We start from the raw sequence: 23,467 nt of genomic DNA, 5'->3' as shown, positions 1-23,467 counted from the left end.
GTGTGTTCTTACATTGGCCAAAACAATGGCCCAGAACTGGTTCTTCTTTCATAATACAGTACAAAGGAACCTGAAACCATTATTGTCTAGTAATGGCTCATCATGGGTCCCATGAATAAAGGACTTGGCAATAACCCAGCAGCCACAAGGCTTATGACAGCTTTCTCAAGAACTTATGAGAATTTGACTTCCTTCCAATAACTCCCTTAGGCTCCCAGAGGAATCCCCAAACAGCTTTTCAAGCCTTAGGAGTCAGGCCAGTTGACAGTAAAGAAGACACCCAAAAGGCACTGCAATGACAATCCCGCAGCAGAGGAGGAATGCAGGCAAGCAATAAAACTGATGCTAAACAGGTCCACAATAAACTGGCCCTAACCATAATTTAAACAGTAGGACACTGCCAAAATGAAATGGTCCTTTACTGACAGAGAGAGCAAAGAAACATAAAACCCCAATAGAACAGTAAGAGACCACAGGCAACTTTCAGAAAATAACTGCTTCTCAAGCCTACCGCTGCATCTAGATGAAGAAACCTCATCTTCTACTTCTGAGCGTAGCTCTGTGCCCTCCCCTCTAGCAGGAGAGCAGGATCTTCTGGGCAGTTCTTGCTTTCTGGTATACATTCTATTATCTGCTCTCCAAGCAAGAAATTTTCCTCTGTGGGTGACGAAAGTCCTAGTCATCCCACAGTCCCTTTCCTCCAGATGCCCTGATTCACTCTGACAAAGGTGGAATGCCTAGGCAGCAGAGTACAGGCAGCACAGCCCTAGCCCACTACCTCTGTGGCTGAAGCCAGGGATGCTTGAAAAAGGGCATCGAACCAGCACTTCTCTACAGCAGGAATAGCTCTTCTGTGCTCCACAAACCCTTCCTCAGCCCAAAAGGTGGCTGCACAGGTGCTGGGGGGAAAGCCAGTCTTTCACTCACATACCATTTAGTTCTGCAGGATAAGAGGGAAAGTATATTTGTTCAGCATGCATTTTAAGAAGCTAGAGCATCTCTGCTCTAAACTGACCCCACACACTGGGGATGTAGCTCAGAGAAGCAGAAAAAAGCATCTCCTTTGCAGAAATGCAAATACATCCAAATACACCTTTGGCCCAGATGCAGACAGGCAGCATCCTTTCTGTAACACTGTGCATAGCTAACATTCACCCACGTTACAGATAAACCACTGCACAATTCAGTTATTACAGAGCTAAGCAGAATCCACACACACATTCATCTTCAGAGGTTTCTCAATACAAACAGAAGAAGCTATCTTTCACAATATTAAGCTCTTTAGCATCTCTACTGAGAATGGCAAATGTCATAAATCAAATAGAAGTGAAACAGCTTGACAAGGTCATACAAGGGGGCTGCAGGAAAAAGCCCTGGCTGGGGGAACGTCCCAGGGAAGAGAACCCACATCCATTCGTTCAGCATGTGGCTCATCAGGTGGGGGGGTCCAAGGTGGAAAGATGTCTTTGGTTTATGCCTAGTTGGGAGAGCGCCAGTTGAAGCAATCAAAATAATCCGGGGGTCCTTAAAACACTCAGCATATCCTAAAGGAGACAGGAAAAGTGCTCTCCAAAAAGGTTTGGGGAGAGGAGAGTTACATACAGGTAAGTACCATTTCAGTTCAGGCAGGCATTTGAAGGCAAGCTGCCAACAAAACTGCAACCCTGATCTCACTATTACTTAGGCCAAAAATGAATGCAAAACCCCAACCAAACCCATCAGTCCTTGGGCACAGATCAAGCAGCCTATTGTTCCAAGGGGACCTACCAATCACTACAGACGACCCTCTCTGATCAGGACATACGATTGAAGGCTTTACTTTATTATTCCCTCACACCACCACCAAACAAAGCAGCAGCAGTGTATCAGATCAGACAAAGGAACTGCTGCCCTTCAGACTCCTGAATAACTGCTCCCTGATGTGCACGTGTGTGATTTAGCTGTGTGCGGTGGGAACGCAAGAGTAACTTACCGGGCGTGTCATTACTTACTGAGCTTGGAGGCAACGCAACCGAAAACCACCAGCACATTCAGAAGTCAAGTTGGTCTTGTATCTCGAATTTACTAAAACTTCATGACTATAGAACCCAGTATGTTGCAGCATTCCGAAGTACGGTTCAAACGCTGAAGAGTGCTAGAACTGCTAGGTAGAGGCAGGAGATGATGGAAAATTCAGTGCAAGCTAGCTCTCCACAGCTCGGTCCCAGCTCCCATGTACTACGTTTCAGCAGGGTGCAAGCCTCCGGGCTTCTCTGCAGGAAGCTGGAGACCCTCCCCCAGCTTTCTAGTCCTGGGGCTACTACACCCCCCAGTTTCCCAACCCTCTGCTACTCCAGTGCCACTGTGTTGTGATTAAAATGCTGGAATTGGCTCTTGAATGAAAAAGGAGTTCACCTGCAAGCAAAACAGCTTCAAAATCCATATTCATAAAGAGTGTTTGAGGAAGGTAGAGGCTTCTCCCCCTTTACCCACTGAAACAACAGTTCCTGGTCTTTCATACAAAACATGCTGTAATTTCTTTCTTTCCTGCAGAGCAGTCACTGTGCTTGTGTCTACCACTGTATTACCTCAATATTTTTTTCAAGACACACTTCTCTAACAAAAAGGAATTCACTTATACAAAGCAAACTGTATTGCTTCTGCAAAATTTCATTTGAGAATCCACAGTTAAAGTGCAGGACCCCTACGGTTACCAGTTCTGCAGTGTGATAGTTTCAGCATCCCTTGTGAGATGAAGCATGTCACCTTAATGCATCCTTAAGGTGAGAGAACGACCAAGCTGATTGGCTTCAGATTAAGTATGTCACTTTGTGTGTCCTTAGGGTGATGATGAGAGACGCTAAAGCAGTGGCTCTTAATATTTTATGAAACATTTGGCTGTTTTTAATTTTAAAAACAGCAGCTCAATGAACAGAGCAATGGAATGTTCCCTGTGGATGGCACGACCATAGGTGCACAGCAGCTCACTCATCTGAGTGGCAACATGATATCCTATGCATCAACTCTGCCCTCCTCCCCACACCCATGCTGGAAGCCCCATATGCTGGGAGGTCTCGGGCTCTGTACACCAAAAGTGACTTTCCCAGAAATAACGGTCTTTCCCCAGGATGCAGCACATAGCAGGGGCATTTTTAGAGCTGGTTTAGGACATCCAGCTTTCATACAGCACCTTAATCTGGATGCAACAGGGTGGCATGCCCAAGCTGAGTGAGTGGCTTTAAGCAGAAAAACTGCATTTTCTTGCCTACCTAGTCAGTTCTGGGACAAGAAACATAAAAGGCGAGCATCTCGCTGTATTACTACTGCACACTTGCTTTAAGCTTACCTGCTTCCTTAAGTAGCCACTACTGACCACTGGCAGAGACAAGGTACTCGGCAAGATGGATCTTTGCTCATACTTATAACAACCATCTTTTATTCCCACTCTCATGAAGACTTGCAAGACACAAAACCAGCCAGAAGACAGATGGAAGGAAACGCCCAAGCATCAGGTTTAAATACAGAGATAAGCATCTCCCAAAAGATAGCCTTCAGCAGAGCCTGCTCTTTAATTCTTTATTCCAAATACACCCATCATCACTTACGAGAGCCTCAGGAGTTAAGGCTTCAAAAACAAGTTAGAAAATCCCCCCATTCCTTTTCATTTGGAGTTCAGAGACTTATAGATGCAAGGGCAAAGTACTACAAGAGGACTGGCTTGCTGCAGTCTCTTTAAATAGAGAAAAATCTTGATGGAAGAGGACCTGCTTATACACCCGGAGAAAAAAGTTCCCAGCCAGAGACAGGAAGTAAATCAGAGACAAAAGTACATCCATAAATTCAATGGGAATGCACATATTGCTTTTACCATGGACCACCTTGGGACTCCTCCCTCCAAGCATTAATAAACGGCAAGTCCTGGCCTCACCTCAACTCCATGCTCTATCCTTTACTCTGGAAGGAAAGATTCTGCAGAAATGAAAAGCATTATCCCAAGAAAGGGGGTTATTTTGTCATCTGAGGACACTTGCATGGAAGAGCGGAGCTGATGGGCAGCTCCCGTGATCTTTCTGATTAAAATACTGCCTCAGGATATTACTCTCCCTCCCCCAACATGAAACAGCCATTAGGCTGTGATATATTCATGTAATAAAGGCTTTTTCTTATAAAATATGTCAATCCAAGACTGGCAAACATTATACTTTTGCCTTGAAGTGACCTTACTGAGAACATATATGACAGATAAAAACAAGCAGAGAAGTGAGGGAGGGAGTAGATGGGTGTTTTATCTAATCCCATCTCAGTGCTTATAAAAAATTTTAAAAGGAGGGGGGGAGGGGTTGGTGGAGGAGAGGAGAGGAGGAGTTCTGGATAAGCCATTTCCATGAAGGGTTATCTCACCTTTTCATTATTAATTTTATACACAGGTACATATATATGTATATATGTACACAAACACACACAACACTACACTCACCTGCCACCTACAGCAACCTCTACAGGTGCAATAGCATATTAAACCAAACAGCACAAAATTCTGTTCACGGCAGACACAATGGTGTCTGATGATCATCAGTGATGACCATCAACAGACAATTCTTAGACCAGTCTCTTACACTAAGGAACCTTACACCACATTTTAAAAAGTCATTATTAAAGCAAGAACCACCTCTGGGGAGCACCCATCCCTAGCCAGAACACCTCGACTCTCACTTCTAAACACAACCAGCATCATCCTGAAAATACTCACCCTGACACCACGGGAGGACACCTGAAAATGCACTCATATACACAAGCAGCAGAGAAGACTCCAGAAATCTGAGAAAGCTACTGAACGCTGCCACGGCTCACCATCTCCTCCCAGTTCGTTAGCAGGAGAAATCACCAGACACGCCACAGAGATCATTAAAGATATCTTCATGAGTAGGTGTATGATGTCAGAGCACCATCCCAGCATCCTAACTCCTGTCCAGTGAAGCAGAACCAAGTCTCTGCCCCACAAAAATAGCAAGATAAAGTCTCTGCCCCCTTCTCAAGTAATAGGCGGTGATCTTTACATTTAACACAGAGATACCTTATATTGTTTTATGGAAAAACATTTGCATTTTTGGACACATCTATGGGACTTGACTTCCTCATACAGTATTTAGCAGAGACATCTGTTACTTTATATACATATATATTTCATACAAATCCCACCCCTCGAATCCTTTCCATCGGTTGTCACTAATGAAGCTTTGTGTGCAAAACCAAGCGCATTCTGCCCCCATTAGGAAGCCAATTACAGCAGGAAAAACAAGCAATTAACAAGGTGTAAAATAAACATCCTGCCACCTGCCTTTTAATAGCAACCCCACTTCAAACAAGTCACAGTCTCAGCACAGCTTTCAGAATTGGCAACTGATATTATACATGTATTTATGCAGCAGCTGCTCTTCATTGCAACAAATATTACAGGCTTACCAGATAAGGTCAGCATATGCAAAAAAAAATATATAGCAAGTATTAAACCCTGCTTTGAGGCCCCGAATGTTGCTTTTAATGAAATCAGCAGCATCAGGCTTGACTGGTATTACAGCGAAGCTGCAGTCGCATCCCCAGCGTAGAGAGCTTTCTCTGCATTTCTACTTGCTTAGCAGCTTCTGTATTTGTTTCACTAAATCCAGGGGCCTGAGCAGCTATTAAACAGCATGCAGGGCAACTAAACAATGAAAACTTCTACAGAGTAGACAAATCTTTCCTCCTTCTATCAGCCCCGTCTCTCCTTCTTGGCTTTCTCCCTTACCATCACATGTAAAGCTGTATGCAATGGGGCGGGGGGGGGGGGTGTGTGTACACACATAACGGGGCAGAAAGCCACCCACTCAAAAAAAATCAAGAGGAAAACAAATCAAGATTCCAGCTCAGTCTTTGCTCCTTGAGCCTGCACGCTTTAAAGGGAAAGGAGGAAAGTCCTTCCAAAGTCACACTAGCTAGCTCCAGAGGGAGCCACTTTTCTTTCCCTTTTGTGGAACGGGATGAATGACACACTTCTGAGTAGTTAACCAGAACTACAGAAAGCCCAACAGTAGATCTGCAGGAGGGTAGAATATGCCTGAGAAAACAGCAGCCAAGCTTTATCTTGCACTTTGGGGGGTTTTTTTAGCTTCCCCTTTCACTCTGGTTCTCTACTTGCTACACATTTATTCATTAAGTCTTCCACGTCACACTTCAGTTCCTGACTAATTTCCTATTTAATCACTCATTTCAAGATTCATACAAGTGTTTCTCTCTTAGGGTTCTTCTCTGGCTTTGTTATGATCCGAGGTATTGAATATGGTACCACAACCTTTTGCAATCACGTACGTGATTCTGAAGTGTTGGTCAGAGATGGAGTGAAAACTGGTAACATTCTGTCTCCAAATGACCACAGAAAGCAACAGGAAACAGAACTTTTAACTCCAAACAGAGCCAACAGGGCTTATCCACAAGTTGCAAGTTGTGATCAACAGTACCAAAACAATCCTTCACCAAAAAGTTCTTCTAAAAAGCCCTGTATTTAAATAACAATTCACTACCATTGATTGAACACAACGCTATCTAGCTGGCAAATCAGTCTTCAGTTCAGGTGATTATCTACATGCGTGCAGCAACAAGCAGCCAGGAGATGGGGAACAACCACAGAAGCTGAGAAGCAGTGAAAGGTGAAAAGTCTCCAGACTCGTGAGGGTGCACACCTAAACTTGACCTACTGCAACCCACAAAGTAAAACACACAAACAAAAAAATTTCTCAGCCACTGGTTTCTCATGCTACCAGTACAAATGCAGAGATCCCACGACTCCTTCCTACAGCCCTAATTACAGAGTCAAGGTCACAAAAGACACAATCTGCCAACATGAGCTCCAGGAGGTCATATGGCCACTCAAGCTATAAAAGTATTTTAAGAGTAGTTCAGTCAGGTCACTTAACTGACTTTTTATGGGTTTGTTTTTCAAACAAGCAGCAGTATTTTCTCTTACATTTTGTGGATGGGAGAACAGAAAGCAGGATTTACTCCTTAGTCACGAATCTAGGATTTCAGTACTCATCACTAACAATGCCACAGAGCAATCATGCCTAGCTAAATTTTGTAGGTCTAAATCCAAAAAAAAATTGCCAAGAACAAGCCTCAACCCAACAGTGATGGTGGGACAGAACACTGTCAGCTTTCAAAAGTTGTTCAGATCAGAGGAAGAGGTTCTGTACTGCATTAACCAAGAAGTGGGATATATTATCTGCAGTGCCCCTCAACAAAGCTTCACGCGAAAGAAACTGTTCCAGAAGCACATCAGAAAAGCAGTCCACAGTTCTCAAATTTACTTCAACTTGACTAGTTCGAGGGGAGTCTCTTCTGCTCAATGCTGAGGAGTGCTCCAAGGGGTTTTCTGACCACCAGGCTGTCTGAAGGCCCAAAGAATCAGCAGTTTGGGGACTGCTGCTTGTTGAAGGTGGTAAGGGACCAGACATGGGAGAAGAACTTACTGTGAGAAAGAGCCATGCTTGGGCTAGGATCAGTTCTAGGAGATAGGACTCCAATTCTTGCAATTACTCTTCAAGGGATGCTTAAAGAGACCTAACTCTCCAATTCTTTCCAGTCCTCATCCCTCTTCAGAAGGATGGTAGAAGAGCCCAAATTCGACTAAAATACCACAGCTGAGTGTCAGCAGTACCCAGCTCACCTGCAAAAAAGAGTTGAGAGGCGGCATGCCACAACTGGCTCACTCTGCAGGAGCCACCCTCATCAGCCTGAGCTACAGCCCATAGAACACCGACTCTGATTCCTGATAGTCACATGTCTGCTCATCCCCCCCAACTCTTTCAAACAGAACTCTGTGGTTTGGCAAAGTCAGATTAAGCAGAGGATACATGAAGCTGGGCAGAGAATGTTCTCAGTATGTAGCAGTCTCCCCAGGTCATAGATCATAAAAATCTTTACATTTTCTAGGATCAAAGAAGCTACAGCCATAAAAGACCTACTAGTTCATTAAGCCAATCAGCCAGCCAAAGCAGGTTATCCAGAAAAGTCGTAACAAAGTTAAAGTAATGCTGCAAGAACAACCAGAGTAAATTTTTATTTGAAAAAATACGCTACCCAAAGTCAGATACCAGAACTAGGTCTGAAAATTAAAATTCAGTTTTGTTTTTATGAAATAAGCAAGCACATTTCTACAAGGCACCTTCAAGATGCTATCTTACATCTAACGATGTGGCTCAGCCATGAAGCCCCTGTGACAGCCCCCCTTTCTCACTCCCAATTGCAAAATTTCCCTCTCCAAACACAAATGCCTTTCACTGCACAGTTCAGTAAGAAAATTGCTTTGGAGCCCTGGTGCTGAAAATGCATCAAAGCACAATCTCCAAATTCTCAACTCCCAATAAAAAAAAGGAAATCAAAGGAGAAAAAGAAAAGACATAGTTTGGCTCCCGCTGGCCTACAATAACAATAATGATAATAATGTAGAGATCGCAGGAGGTTCATCTACCCTCCATGCCAAGTCAATTCACCCAGTTCACAACTGCATATAATTGTTCCTGGGACTGCAAAAATTACTGTCTTTTCACTAGCAATCAGAATTGTAAAAATGCTTTCAAACCACCCTCATTTGTTAAAACAAAACTATTTGCTCTTTTATAGTTCAAGTTAGGTCTGGCATTTCTGTGCAGAGGGTCAATAATCCAGTCGTTCGAAAAATAGTCACGAAAGACATATTAACATAAGCTGTGCATTAAGACACAATTATTTATATGCCTGACAGTAATGGCTCCACGCTGCGCACTGTATCAACTCACAGACACTTTACCAGGAAAATAAAACACACTTCTGGAGAATTTCTGCTCTGCCCAAGGACAATCGGCATAATGCTAACGCTGTCACAAGAGAACAATAAGGACTGACAGTGTTCAGACTAATGCTTCATCCCAGAGCCCCCAGAACGGCAGCGTCTGTCCCTAAAGTTTGCAGCCATCACAGCACGCTTTGCAAACCACACACAGGCTGCGCCTGATGCTTCCCCCGTCCTTAGGTTAAAGAAATGCAAGAAAACCGTTTCAAGGCGCGTCACCCTCTTTGAGGGAGCCTCCCCGGGTTGGGATACCCAACAAAACCGGGTGCTTTCCCGGCGGCCGGCCGCTGCCCCCCGAGCAGGGGGAGCTTCCCTGGGCGCTCCGGTCCCGGGGAGAACGCCCCGGGCCATGCAGGCTGCGGCGTGCACCTCCCGCCCACCGCTCCTCTTCCACTTTAGCTCCGCACGGCTCACGGCAAACCGCAGCGAAGTTAAAACGGGACAAGCGCCGAGTCCAATCTCACCGCGGAGTTTTAAAAACTCTCCGCAAACCCGCAGCCGCCACAGCGCCCGCAACCTGACTGCGACTCGAGGGAGAATTTGCCTTCAAAAAAAAAAAAAAAACAAAACAAAAAAAAAAAAAAAAAAACACAAAACTCTGTCCGGGCTATGCAGAACAACGGAGAAAAAACAGGAACCCCTCGGGCCAGGCGGGCGCCGCGGCTCTGCCCGCTGCGGGGACCGGCTCCAGGCTCCGCAGCCGCGGAGCCACCGCGGGCACCGCCGCTCCCGCGCTCTGCCCGTGAGGGAGCGGGGCCGGCGGGCGCGCCCCCCCACACACCACCACCACCACCACCACCTTTCCCCCTGCCCGCGGCTGCCGGGCTGCGGCCACCGGTTGCGCTTCCCGCCCCGGACGGCTCCGGTACCTCAGCCAGGACGGGATGAGAAGTCTCGTCGCTGCAAAAGCCCTCTCGCAATGCAACAAGTGCCCACCCACCCGGGAATAACGAGGAGGAGGAGCAGGAGCAGCAGGGGCGGGCGCCGCGCGCGCTCTCTCTCTCGCTCTCTCTCTCTCTTTCTCTCGCCCCACCGCCCCCGCTGCCGCTCCGCGCGCCGCACGCGAAACACGAAGACAATCCCTCCTCGCGCGCGCGCGCGCTCGCTCCTCTCTTTCTCGAGCCGCCCGCGACGCCGTACGCTCGGCCGCTACCATCCCTGCCCAGAGCTGGGGGGGGGAGCCGCACCGCCTCCCGCCCTCCCGCCCGCCGCGGCCCGCCCGGCGGCGGGGCGTCCTCCCCCGCCCGGCTGCGTTGGCAGCGCCCCGGCAGCCGTTAGGAAAGCGCGGAGCCGCCGTGGCGGTAGGAGCGAGTGTGGGGTTGTCGTTCGCTCAGGGGGGCTGTCGGGTGTGCCGATCCCTCAGGGGGCTGGCAGGGGCTGCCGGGGGCTTCCTCGCCGCCTTGGGGTGAGGGGCGCGGGTGAAATGAGAACGAGGGGGCCCGGCCCGGCCCGGCGAGCGAGGCCCCGGGCCTCAGGCTGCCCCGGCGCCCCTCAGGCCGCCCTAGGCCCATGTTCGCGGGCCGGGGGTAACGCGGCCCCAGTTTCCCCACCCCGAGGGGGTCGCGGCCCCGTCTGCCCACCGCCCTGTGGCCGGAACTCGCGTGGGAGGCGGTGCGGGCCGGGCCGCGGGAGCCAGAGCGCTGGAATTCGCTGCGCAGCGTGGCCCCCGGCCGTGCCCCGCTCAGCTGCAGTGGGGGCTTGTACAAGTTCGCAGTTCCCTTCCTGACGTTTGAATAGGGTGTTTGGTTCTTTTGCGGAGGTGCAATGCTGTGTGTTTTTAATGTTACAGTGAAAAAATGATCATCCCGGTCAGATGTTTCACATGCGGCAAGATAGTTGGAAACAAGTGGGAAGCCTATCTTGGCCTTTTGCAAGCAGAATATACAGAAGGGTGAGTATTGTTTCTGTATGTTCTTTGATACATATTTGAGATGAGATTGCACAGTGTGTAAGATGCGCAAGTGCAGGATTATGGCGTTATGAGGTAGCTATAAAGGGTCTAAAAACTGATATTTAATCAGAGGTAAGAAATTGTAGTGGGTAAGAAAGTACTTGTTTCCCTACTGAATCTTTCTGGGTAGTAGTATAGAAGTTGCCAAGTCATAACCTTTATACCCAAAGCAGTCTCAAATATTTAACTCTGTATGGAAAGGTAAGGAAAGAACCAAGTTGTACAGTCAATGTTGACGCCAATGTGGGGTTTCGGTTTTTGTTTTGGTTTTTTTTTGTTGTTTTGTTTTTAAAAAGGGGAGAGAAAGAAGTTACAAGTGTAAGAAGTAACTAACGTTGTTAACAATGTATACCCCCGTTAGGTTTTCTTAAAGGCATTTCATATTCACTATCCAGAATTGCTAACTTTATATGAAAGCACTGGTTTGCAGGGGGGAAGAGGAGGTTTAGCTGCTCTAGATACCTGACTGATAGTCCTAGCAATTCTGTTTTAAGAAGTCTGTGCGTGCGTTGCGTAGCTAGACTTGTCTTTTAGTAGTTCAAGGAAGGTCTAGCTGTGGCTGGGCCTACTTCAGAAGGGTTTGGGAAGGTAACTCTTGAGAAATGTTTACATTGTCATCAAGTTTAAGTATGAAGAAAAGAAAGCCATGCATGCTTGCAGTTCAAAGGAGTGGGGGGAAAAAAAAAGTTAGAAGTTTGAGAGACTTTCCATAGTGATGTTGAATCTGTGAAGTAGAAAAAGAGTTTTTGCTTTGCATTTAAATGGTTAGGGTTACTAATAGGTTTTTTAATGGGCTTATGTCTGTGAACTATCAGAAGAATGTATATTAACAACACAGATTTTGCTGCCTTTTCTCTAATGTAAATTAGAAACTGTTCTAATGGTTTAGAACTGTCCAGTGAAAATCATTCAATACTTTTCCTAAATCTCATTCCTTTTGAGTGGCCTTTTTAACATGCATTAAGAGCCCAGAACCTGTCAAACATAGCTGAGTAGAATATTGCAGCTGCTAAACTAAAGGTATGTGGAAAGTTCCCACAAAAAAAAAATTGTTTTTCTTTCATTTATGGAGTTAAAAGCATTAAAATAATATGGGTTGCTAATTATTTCTCACTAATTCTGAAATTTATCAGAGCTATTCTGGTAGCACTTCTGACTTATTTCGCAAGTATTACATTTGAATATTTTTCCTGTCTTCATTATTCCTCTGCTTTTGTACGGGACAAGAAGGTGTATGTTGTTATTGGTAAATGCTCACCTGAAAACAGTTGCTGTGGTCACTGGTATGATTCTGGGATGCCTGTTCAAACTAATGCACTTTCAGTATTCTAAGATCAGAAGAAGAGTTTCCAGATATTGAGCAATTAAAATCATACAGTCTGGTGTCAGAATCACTATTAATGGTGGCTTACGAAGTGGATGGACAAAATGGAAGAGATAAACTTGTCTAAATAATTTGTGGTTAAAAAAGACCCACACTTTTCAGTTTGTTCCTTAAAATTGCTCTTTTTCCACAATTTTGTGGAAGCTAGGGGAGAAGGGAAATACAACTGAAGTTGGTTTAGCTGAAATGTATATTATGACTTCTAAAGTTGTGATTAATGTTAGTATTTTGCATCTCTGATAACTGCATTTGAAAGTTCAGAACTCTCCAGATAGCACTGAAAACTTACATAACAACAGACATCAGATGCTTTTGTTCTCAAGTGTTTTGGAAACTTTAGAGACCATGTGATTTTATTTATAAACATTCTTTCTAAAAATATGCATTGTTCCTATACTTCTCTTAAATAACTTTTGCAAATACAAGTCCTAAATTGAATAGCCCTGCTATTTTAACCCTTGAAGAACTCTTGGTGGGTGTAAAGACTAGCTGACATCATCAGAGAAACTGCAGGAGGTTGATCCCTTGCAGCTAGACTGTATTGCTTGCAGCCAAACAACCCTCTACCATGCTTATGGCTTATGCAGAGGCTTCCTTTCGGTCTTTTGTGCTTTAGAAAAGTATCTGTCAGCTTCTTTCTACAGGAGAATTACAGGTTTCAGGAAATTGTATTTGTTTTAAGCAAATGCTGGATTATTGCACTGCATCATATAGATCTAAAGACCCGAGATCAATCGTATTTCATGAAGTTAAATTCTGAAGGAGTATCAGACTGGCTTTATGGTTAATAGGTTGGTGCTAAAGAGCTTGGATAGTGTCACTTATCTTTAAGAGATCTGATAGTGATACCCGTTGAAGACACATGAAGTGGTTTAGGCTAGGATGACTTGTACTTTTTCTACCCAACTCTAAGAACCTCGACCAGTCACTCAGAAGGAATTAAGTAGAAAGACTGTCAAACACAAATGCCTTGTTGGGCAGTCTGCACATCCTTATTTGTGGGGAACAGGTTGTATAACTACATGCTGCCTTATATGGGAACTGGAAAGGATTTTAGCCTTCCTCAGAATTAGCATCCCATCCATGTGTGGGGTAGTTTGCATCTTGAGTTATTTTAGTTTCTATATATCTCTCACCTTTTTAACGTGGCTTAGATCACAAATTTATCTCGTGAAGTAGGCAAGTATCATCCTCAATTTACAGAAATGTTATAACGGTGCTTAGAGATGCTAACAATAGCATGGATAACATGCTTGGAGATGCTGTTCCTTATTCCTGTATCAGGAGACTGTCTAGTGCCTTCGTGCTACCTTCTACAGTACAAGTAGCAGGAGTTGTAGCCAGCACAGCTTATTATGGACTGTCCAGGCTTTTAAGAGGAGTGGAAATGACTTTCCATGTTCCAGAACTGTGTTCCTGTTACTACATTCACACCTCTTGATTGCTCAGATATTTAACCAGCTCAGCTCCCCACTTTTGAAAAAGACTGGTGTTTGTAAAAGAAAGACTGAGTTACTGTAACTAAATAATTGAGGTTAGAAATGTACCTTATTTCAAGTCTCTTTTGCTGTGAAGACAAAAAATTTATTTCTAAAACCAAAACACTTGCATCTTACTTATCCGTGCTGTTACATGACCAAATATGCCCTTGCGAGTGTTCAGAAGAAGAAATTCATAAGAGTCTGTTGCAGTTCTGATCCTGAGGGAGTTCTGCAGACTGAGCTCTGAAAGTTCAGTAGTTGTCTCAGCTGAACACCATCTTTAACAGAAGATCGTGTGCTCTTGCAGGCCAGCGAACAGACAAACGCCCCGTCAGGAGCAGTACATGGAAAAGAACATTGTCGGCGCATGCTAAATTTCTTTTTCTTCATTTGAACTGCAAACAAGTTTTCCTCTATGACTAAGCTCAAAGTAATCAGTATGTTGCTTAGGAACACTTACAAGTGGTTCTGACTCACTCCATCCATTATTTTTTTTTATTGTTGTTCTTGTTCATTAATAGAGATGCCCTGGATGCCCTTGGTTTGAAGAGATACTGCTGCCGCAGAATGCTCCTGGCCCATGTGGATCTGATCGAGAAGCTTTTGAATTACGCACCCCTGGAGAAATGAGATTTTAAAAGTACTGTGTTGCAAGCCATGTGGAACATAACTCTAGTTCTAAGCTTGAAACTGGACTTCAGGCAGTAAAGGATGAAAGCCACCTGTAGTGCAACCATTGAGAGATGTTTACCTTCTGGAGAAAGTACTGCCCCGAGCCACTAACCTCTGCCCAGGAACCAAAGGAAAGATGAAGTCCATTTAACCAAGATTTGGAGATTAAATTAAAAGTTTGGATGCTTTTTTTTTTTTTTTTTTAAATCTCTGTTTGGAGTTGTTTTGTGAACTTTTAGATGCTTCTGCCAGCAAAAATAAATGTTTGTTCATGTAGAAAAATTATTATATTTCATAAAAATGTTGAAATAGAGGCGGTCTTTCCCTGTAGAGTTTCTGGACAGAGTTAAGTGTATGCTTGGATCTTGCCATTTGCTCGTGCTGGTTACTTTGGGGTTAGGAGTACTGTTAAGCAATCGGTTTGGTGATTTGCACTAGGCAGGCAGGGGGTTAGAAACACAGGACTGAAGCTCAGGGTTCCAGCGCCAGGGGAGTGGGTAAGCTTGGTAAGAACGAGGCGTGCTGGAGCTAGCGGAGTGCACTTCCCACTGCGGTTCAAGTCAACTTGTAGTCTCTACCCCAATTCTTACAAAACACTATGGCTGCTGTATTATAAAAAACAGTGAATCAGATGGTGCAGTGCCCTTGATTTAGGTAAAACATGTGTGACTGTTCTCACGGAAAGCACTGGATGTGAGAATTCGCGCGTGCTGGTGTGAACAGGATCAAAGCCTTGATCTTGCCAAGCACCTGCACCGCTCTGGAGCTGGTACGCATGCAAGCTTCCCACTTGTTAGTCATGCCACTGCCTTCACGTTGTGCTGCACGTGCTGTGGTGCCGCCTGGCCACGCTCCGGGGGCATGAAACACCAAGAGGCCCGCTCTGCGTGCTGAGCTCGTGAAGGTTACCTGCCCTGAGGGACAGGCACAGACCCTCCCCAAAGGTCTCGCCTTCCTGCCATGCTGTCGGCTTGAAAGCTGAACCCCATTTCATGCTGTTCTCTGACACCCAGAAAATGCATGGGTCGGGGTGGTGTGTGCACAGGCAGACACGCCCGCCTTACCTGAAAATGATGGAGGCCAATTCCGACATTGGTGCCCACGCAGGATCTGTTCAGCTGCAGCGTTAGCCTGTGTGCCAATGTAGGACAGATCATTGTTACCGCAGCCTGGTAGAAAACAGCCTGGAACAGATGATAATCCCTTAGCTTGCAGTCTGTTGTTCCTTGGTACAGTTAAACTTTTGGCACTCGTATATCAGCTGCTGGGTAAGAAGTATCTCTCTGGATTCTTTCCCATAGTTGAAGAACTACAATGAAGTTGGTTGTAACAGAACCTGGGTTTCCAGAGATGGTAATTATTTAATGTGCTTACTGGGTCAACCTGGTATGCACAAACCTTAAAACTAGGTTGCCTCCCAAAATAAGTTGCAGGACAGCTTGCCTTTGGCTATCGCCCCACCAATCTTTACACTTGAACTTGCTTTCAGTTTAGTACAAGGCAATAGTATATGTTTCCCCCATTCAGCATTTCTTCACTGAAGACGTTTTAAAACCGTATGCTTTATCCTAATGCAAAGAGAATTAAGCAATTAATTTTAGTATTTGTTTCATAGTTGGTTGGATAGCTTATGTTCTGCATTTCTGCTGTATGAGCTAGCTAAATGCACTTCAAAAAAAAAAACAACCACCACCTTTCACTTCTCTTTCAGGCTGTTTTTTTAAAAGGGACATTGAAATATAGGATGGCCTTTTGGGGTGAGTTGACCTTGGCTGGATACCAAGTGCACCCCAAAAGCTGCTCTATCCCTCCCCTCAACTGGGCAGGGGAGAGGGAATAGAACGAAAGGCTGGTGGGTTGAGGCAAGGACAGGGAGAGATTGCCCAGCAATTACTGTCACGGGCAAGACAGACTTGACTTGGAGAAATTAATTTCATATATTTCCAATCAAATCAGAGAAATAAAAAGAAATTTTAAAACACCTCCCCCCCAGCAGCACAGTGGGGCAGGGGATGGGGGTTGCAGTCAGTTCATCACCCGCTGTTTCTGCCGCTCCTTCCTCCTCAGGGGAGGACTCGACTCCTCACACTCCTCCCCTGCTCCAGCGTGGGCTCCCTCCCACGGGAGAGAGTCTTCTACAAACTTCTCCAGTGCGGGTCCTTCCCATGAGCTGCAGCTTTTCACCGAGTGCTCCAGCGTGGGTCCCTCCCACGGGGTGCAGTCCCTCAGGAACAGGCTGCTCCAGCGTGGGTCCCCGTGGGGTCACCGGTCCTGCCAGCAAACCTGCTCCAGCGTGGGCTCCTCTCTGCACGGGGGCACAGGTCCTGCCAGGAGCCTGCTCCCGCGTGGGCTTCCCACGGGGTCACAGCTTCCTCGGGGCACATCCCCCTGCTCCGGCGTGGGGTCCCCCCCGGGCTGTGGGTGGAACCTGCTCCCCCCTTGACCTCCCTGGGTGCCGGGCACAGCCTGCCTCCCCGTGCTCTGCACCACGGGCCGCAGGGGAATCTGCTCTGGCGCCTGGAGCACCTCCTGCCCCTCCTGCTTCACGGACCCGGGTGGCTGCAGAGCCGTTTCTCTCACATGTTCTCACCCTTCTCTCTGTCTGAAGAGCTCTCATTGCTCAGGTTCTTTTCCCCGCCTTAAATACATTACCCCAGGGGTGCTACCCCTGTCCCCGAGGGGCTCGGCCTTGGCCAGCGGCAGGCCCATCCTGGAGCCGGCTGGCATCGGCCCTGTCGGCCACGGGGGAAGCTTCCAGCAGCCTCTCACAGAAGCCCCCCTCCCCGTAGTCCCCCTCTACCAAAACCTTGCCGCGCCAACCCAATTCACCTTTCCAAACTGAACTCCTGCGGGACACTTTTCCATGTTACAGTGGAGCACTACACAGAGCTACGTGCCAGCTTGTTCCCAGAAAGATCAAAACACCGGCCCCGGCGCTCGTTCCGTGAGCTGCGCTGAGAAAGCGCAGCAGCCCAGGCTGGTGCGTCTGGCAGAGGCAGCCGTGCATTCTGCCGTGTGGAAAGCTGTCCTGCACCAGTGCCAGAGAACTGGATTAGACGAGCTGACAGGACTTTGTTTCTATCCGCAAAAGCAATTTTCTAATCCAGTTTTCTGCTTTAGAATAACATGGTTCTTCTCAAAGTGGGTGCCAAGTTGTCTGATATGAAAAGCTATGGCTCTTAAATACTTATAATGAAGATGCAATTTGCAAAAACACAGCAGGCCTCGTTCAGAAATTCAAAGGAAAACGAAAAAACACACCTTGGTTGCTCTCATTACTATTTATGACAGAAAACTGGGTGCAGTGGAAGCCAAGGACAGTCTGGTATCGCTCCATCAGACAGATGTAACACAAGGAGCCACCAAAAAACCCCAAATAGCAAGACTAAGTCACAGCAGGCATTAATATTAGCTCATGCAGCACTTGACAACCTGTCTGCATCGCAGCTTTTCCTCAGGAGTTTGCAAACGCAGCATTGACCAGAAAAGCCATTTCTGTAATGCGGCGAAGCAAACCGTTTATCGTGTTCATATGAAAGGTTGTCCCAGGAGTTTTGCCCTTGCAAGGGTTAGGAACAGAAGCAGAGCTTAAATCCTGTGCCATAAAAAGTCAGTGAATTTTTCGATGGATTTCTTTAAATCCCAGCTTTCACCCCTGCTCTTTGATAACTGGGAAAGTAATTCCCTTTTCACTGTCATTTCTCCTGTGCTTGCTTCTGCAACTGTTAATAACGTAAGTGTATTGGCTCTGCTTTCTAACCTGCCAGATCTCTTTGCAGAAGAGCCATTAAGTATGTTCACAACAACGGTACTTTTTAAAGACAATGTAAAAGATGCATGTGTATACACAGGGGAAAAAAAAAAAAAAAAAACCAACAAAACAAAACCTTGGTTTTCCTTGAATCTTAATAAAAAGGACCCCGTAGCAGAATCAACAGATAGGCAGAAGTGGCAAAAAAAGAGAAGTTGTACTGAACACGCAGCCCTTAATTACATGCAGAAATCTGTCAACTGGAAGATTGCTGAAAAAAAAAAAAAAAAACAAAAAACAAAAACAAACAAACAAAAAAAAACCCTACACATACAAAAATCCCACCGCTCCTTTACAGTCATTTCAGTCATATATTCACTGCATAAATAAAGCATTTTGGAAATTTTTCAAGTCTGTTTTGAAAGACTGTTGCAGGGATCACACCCACCTGGTACTGGAAAAGCAAGCAAGCACAGTCAGAGTTTAACAGAAGAACCCGGGTTGCTCAGGCTGCAGGTCCCTGGAGCCAGGGCGGCCTCAGGCAGGACTTTCCCACATCACTATCACATAAAAATAAGGCAGTAGTGCCTGAGAAGCACACGGTGGGAGTTGGGGTCATGAAAGTATAGAGGGATCTGCTTGTGGAGTCCAGCATCCCGCTTCTACCTGGAGCATCAGTGCCAAGCTACGTGTGTTTGCATTTGTTGAAATGACAGTTTTAAACAAAAAAAAAAAATGCTCTTGATCACAATTCTGAGTCCATCTGCAGGAAGGAAGTGAAGTGCTTTCGTGCCTATCCATAATGAGCCTCAAGCCTCATATTTCAAAAAGAGTTCTGCTCTGAAAAACGACCTCTTGTGATGGGTCTCACCCCTGGGTGACTTACTGAGAGATGTGTGCTGGGTTTTTGTTCTTCCCATGACCTTTCCCTAAATGAAGCCTGGAACTGGATACTAAAGTCTGACTTCTTGCATATGCTTCTTGTCTATATGAAGAAAAATGAAAACTCTGAGAACCCTGATTAGAACCAGTGCACAAACCCCATAGCTGTACATTTCCTTAGGGATGCCTAACTAGCCCCATGTATTTCACTGGTAATTAGCTATGAGGATCCAGAACATGAACTACCTCTTTCCCTGAAAATAGCAAATAGCTCTACAGGAAAAAACAATTTTTGCCCCCCACACCAAAAACAAAACAAAACAAAACAAAAAAAAAATCACCAAAACCAAATAGCCTATTTGCCTCTAAAAGCAGTTTAATTCCAGATAGTTTCTAACTTCAGTACTGATCCTAGTAAGAAAATAGCACCTGTACTTAGTCCCCTCTCTGAGCAGACCCATGTGCATCCCTTTGAGCTTAATTAGCCAGCACGATTTTCTTACTCCTGGAACTTCTTGGTTGAGACATCTCCAAAAGAATCTTGTTTCCACCTGGCTCTGGCTGCCCAGATGATGAACACAGCTTTGATTTCCCCTTTAGCGCGTTTGCACCGTGATTTATATTGTGGCCTTGTTTTCAGATCCAATTTTTATTCATTTCCTCCAGCCAGTGAGAAAGCATTTTTAATTGTTCAATAGGGACAGCACAATAGAGATGTCTGAAAACCAAGAACAGGAAGCACATGGCCAAGACTTCGGCTTGGCCGTGCTGCACGGTTTGATGTGTCGCCCACTGAAGTCTGTGGGAGGCTTTTCATTAACTTCAATGTAACTTAAAATGGCCTGGTAGCATGTGGTGCCTTACACCACTCCAGTGTCCAGGATTAATTCGTTTTGTTAAGTTCTGCTAAGAAATGCTGTTTGAGGTGCCCAAGCCTTAGATACTCAAAGAGATTTCAGATCTTGCTGCAGACCTCAGCTGTGTGCACCTCCAGCACATAAGGCCATTAAAAAAAAAATAATAATAAAAAAAAAATGAAAGGTAAGAAGTTATCTTTGACTTCAGCAACTCCAACCACTGGCAGGGAGCTGCAAGGCTTGGCTTTGGGCTAGGACTTAGAAACAGCACAATATTTACATGGGAGTAGGTCTCATTTAAACCTTCATCTCTTTCTCCTTGACACTGCCTGACAGAAATATATAGCGGATGCAGAGCCAAGACATGCAGAGAGCATTCAGATTCGCACCCCCAATTTTATTTCTCCTTCCCCACAAATGCACTTCTTCCAGACTTTGTCAGTCAGCTGTTTTGCTGACCTACACCTTGTCGTGTGCTTGTAGGTCACACGTAGCTGGGGTGGAGACACGGAGCTCCCAAGCACCACACGAGCTTCCCCACAATTTCCTTGTGATGCATCTGCTCCCATATCAAACAGTGTGTCTCGTAACAGCCAAGATGGAAGATTCATGCAGGGAAGTCCTTAATTTATTCCTCCCAGATACGAAGCAAGTATTTTAATAAAATGGGTTCATTATTTCCTGCTTTCAGGAGCTGAACAAATAGTGATCAAAGAAAGGCATGGAACAGCAGACAAACAGCTAAAAGCCCCTATGCTTTGGGGAGTGCAAGAAACCAGCAGTTAACAGCAAACTTCAAAGCAAACGGCAAAGGCTGTGGTCAGAACTTTCCGTAGGCAGTGATGATTTTGAATTAAGCCATGCCTCACCCCACTGGCTAGATTTGGAGCTAGGAAGAATGAATACTGAATACCCACTCTTTGGAAATCAGACCTCCTTATTTTAAAAGCAGGTCTACTTGGAGCACGCCAAGAAATTAAATGCTTTTTTTTAAAAAAAAAAAAAAAAAGAAAAGAAATAATTCAGTGCCAGCACTAGGACAGCTCTGATCATCACCCACCTTTAGGTGCTGACCTTTCCTGAGCTGCTCTGCTTTCCACGTTTTCTAGTGGTTCACCACAGTGGTATCTACAAGCTTTGAATGACTTCAGAGATGAACATAAATGTTACTGTCCTTACCAGCATCTCTCCAGAGACCCAAATGCCTGAAGCTCAGTGGGAATCTTTCCTCCAACGCTGGTGTACTTTGGGTCCATCCCATTTCACCCCCTCTTTGTTTTCTCCAGGCTGGTCACATCAGCAAGAGAGACTCCCCTTTGCCCACCTCCATGTAAGGTCATTGCTCATGTCTTTCAAAGACAAAAAAATGCTTCACCTTGAGGTCTATATTTAGGGACAGGCTGTGACAAGAACAAACAGGCTCGCTACACAAGCCTTGGGCAAGTCACTGGTGCAGTGCCTCAGTTTCCCTGCCTGTACCTCTGCGATGGCACTCAGCCCACTCTTCAGAAACCATCAGAGATGGGCAACAAGGAGAAGCCTAATCTCATCCAACCTCTGGTGTCTTCTTGCCTTGCTCTTATCAAGGACCCCATCATATACCGCCCTCAAATCCTAATGGAATATCTTTAAAAAGATAAAAAAAAGTGGGTTTTGACTGTGAGCAGAGCCCAGCACAAGAACTGCTGATGGAAAGCTATTGCCCTGAGCTTGTGCAGCAATTCCGAGATCAGCAGCAGCACCATCCCCAGCAATCCAGAAGGTCTGGGAACCCAGCTAAAGCCCAATTCTCTCCAGCTATTTACTCGAAGCTGCCTCAAAGTGCTTCCCCCCTCCTTTTTTTTTAACTTTTAACTAAATCTTCCCTATGGTAATGTGTGTGAAAGCGTGCTCCTTCCCAGACAGCGCTAGGAGAGGGAAGGGAGAAAACGTCCACTTAATGGAATAACAGGGTAAATGGTAATCAGAGTAGTGTCTGCTGCTCATGGTTAAAGGCTGTGCTGAGGAAATAGGCTGTGCATCTACCAACATTGATCAGCCACTACCCACCAGCTGACAGGCTCTGCCCTGCTCTTCATCAATACAGTAACAGTTTGTGATACAGCCAAGCCCTCAAGCCTCTCATTTCCACCATCGTGGAAATTCAGAACTTTTATAATTGAGTTTATGAATTTGTACGCTGCAGTAGAATAGCTAACACTTGGGCTGGAGGTACAACAAGAGGTTTTACTGAAATTCCCCCTGAAAATTTAAAAACAAAACCAAGAAGATGAGTGCTGCTCTCAGCTGTAGGCCTTTCCTCGTAATGAGATGTGCAGCTGAAGCAATTACTGACTTTAGTTTTTTAAAGGAGCAATAGCAGTTTGACTAGGAGGTCTTCCTCCAGGAACAAGCTAGTAAATGAAAGCATTAAGTTAATAAGGGCTTGAGTGCTTCAGATCATTACAGAGACAGCCTACAGCTCCACACTTCACTGACTTGATTTTTTTTTTTAATTATTATTGTCAAAACAGCTTGAAGAAAACCCCCCTTTGCATCCACTCAGCATTAAATGCAGTCTAGACAAATGGCTGCCTTCCTCCATTAAGCAACATTTTTAAAAGGCAAAAAAGTAATAATTAAATTCCACTGATGAATAATTACTTCTAATAAATAAAGAGAAACAAATGCCATTGATCTCAGCAGCTTTCATGTCAGCTACCCGAGATGCTACCGAACCAAATGAACGTTGTGTGCTGCAATAGCAGGGAGCAGCAATGTGGAGAAACTCCTGTTTCAGCTACACTGGGAGACATCTCGAGACACAGCTCGTGATGGTTGAGCAACAGCTGGAGCAGCCGGTGGTTCCTGACAGGCTGGCATCCCCCACCGACCCCGCAGCCCTGCGCTGAGCACAGCTAAACCCCTTTTATCCTGCCCTTGGCTCTCCCAGAGGTAGATCTGCGCTGCCCAAAGCAAAGCTGGAGCCTCCACCCAGGATCAAGGTGGTTGTCGTGGTTTAACCCCGACCGGCAACTCAGCCCCGCGCAGCCGCTCGCTCAGTCCCCTCACGGTGGGGTGGGGGAGAGAATGGGAAGGGTAACAGTGAGAGAAGCCGTGGGTTGGGATTAAGCCAGCTCGACAGGTAAAGCAAAAGCCGTGCACGCAAGCAAAGCGGCAGAATGGATCCCTTCCCCTCTCGCCGTGGCAGGCAGGCTCAGCCCTCCCCAGCCCAGCCCGGCTCCAGCACGCCTAACGGTGACTGGGGCAGACAAACGCCGTCGCTGCGAACGTCCCCCCCTTCCTCCCCCAGCCCTGGACCCTGAGCACGGCACCGTACGGCCTGGGGTGTCCCCGCCGTGCCCCCCCAGCTCCTCGTGCCCCCCAAACACTCGCTGCTGGGGTGGGGTGAGGAGCAGGAAAGGCCTCGGCGCTGCGTGAGCCGGCTCGGCAGCAACGACACCATCCCGGTGTTCCGGCACAAATCCCAACCACAGCCCCAGTGCCAGCTACGGTGGAGAAAATTAACTCCATCCCGGTGTCATCACCAGTTTCCAGCACAAATCCCAACCACAGCCCCAGTGCCAGCTACGGTGGAGAAAATTAACTCCGTCCCAGCCGAAACCGGCAGCGTGGCCGTGCACTGCCTGAGGGAAGGCTCCTCACGG

At 46.1% G+C, this 23,467-nt stretch overlaps 1 protein-coding gene and 1 long non-coding RNA gene across 3 annotated transcripts in view; one reads left to right on the top strand and one right to left on the bottom strand.

The window, feature by feature from the left end:
• LOC122152481 overlaps positions 1 to 9,788 on the bottom strand; it is a 72,044-nt gene extending 62,256 nt beyond the window's left edge. The window contains exon 1 of the long non-coding RNA XR_006164600.1: positions 9,712 to 9,788. This is a non-coding gene — a long non-coding RNA (uncharacterized LOC122152481). The remainder of the gene's footprint in view (positions 1 to 9,711) is intronic.
• A 252-nt stretch (positions 9,789 to 10,040) lies between these two features.
• On the top strand, positions 10,041 to 14,660 carry POLR2L (RNA polymerase II, I and III subunit L). Of its 2 annotated transcripts, none has more exons than XM_033003551.2 (3): positions 10,041 to 10,143; positions 10,632 to 10,733; positions 14,180 to 14,660. In XM_033003551.2, exons 2-3 carry the CDS (start codon positions 10,639 to 10,641, stop codon positions 14,286 to 14,288), a joined length of 204 nt encoding a protein of 67 aa, XP_032859442.1. In that variant the 5' UTR covers positions 10,041 to 10,143; positions 10,632 to 10,638; the 3' UTR covers positions 14,289 to 14,660. The 2 variants fall into 2 exon arrangements, with proteins under 2 accessions (XP_032859442.1, XP_032859443.1); XM_033003552.2 differs by lacking the exon at positions 10,041 to 10,143 and adding an exon at positions 10,183 to 10,247.
• The last annotated feature ends 8,807 nt before the right edge of the window (positions 14,661 to 23,467 follow it).

The sequence above is a fragment of the Tyto alba genome, unplaced genomic scaffold (assembly GCF_018691265.1).
Source record: "Tyto alba isolate M040663 unplaced genomic scaffold, T.alba_DEE_v4.0 Super-Scaffold_8, whole genome shotgun sequence".
In the NCBI taxonomy this organism is placed as follows: Eukaryota; Metazoa; Chordata; class Aves; order Strigiformes; family Tytonidae; genus Tyto; species Tyto alba.
The sequence above is the reverse complement of the archived record's forward strand: the minus strand, read 5'-3'. Positions and strand labels throughout refer to the sequence as shown.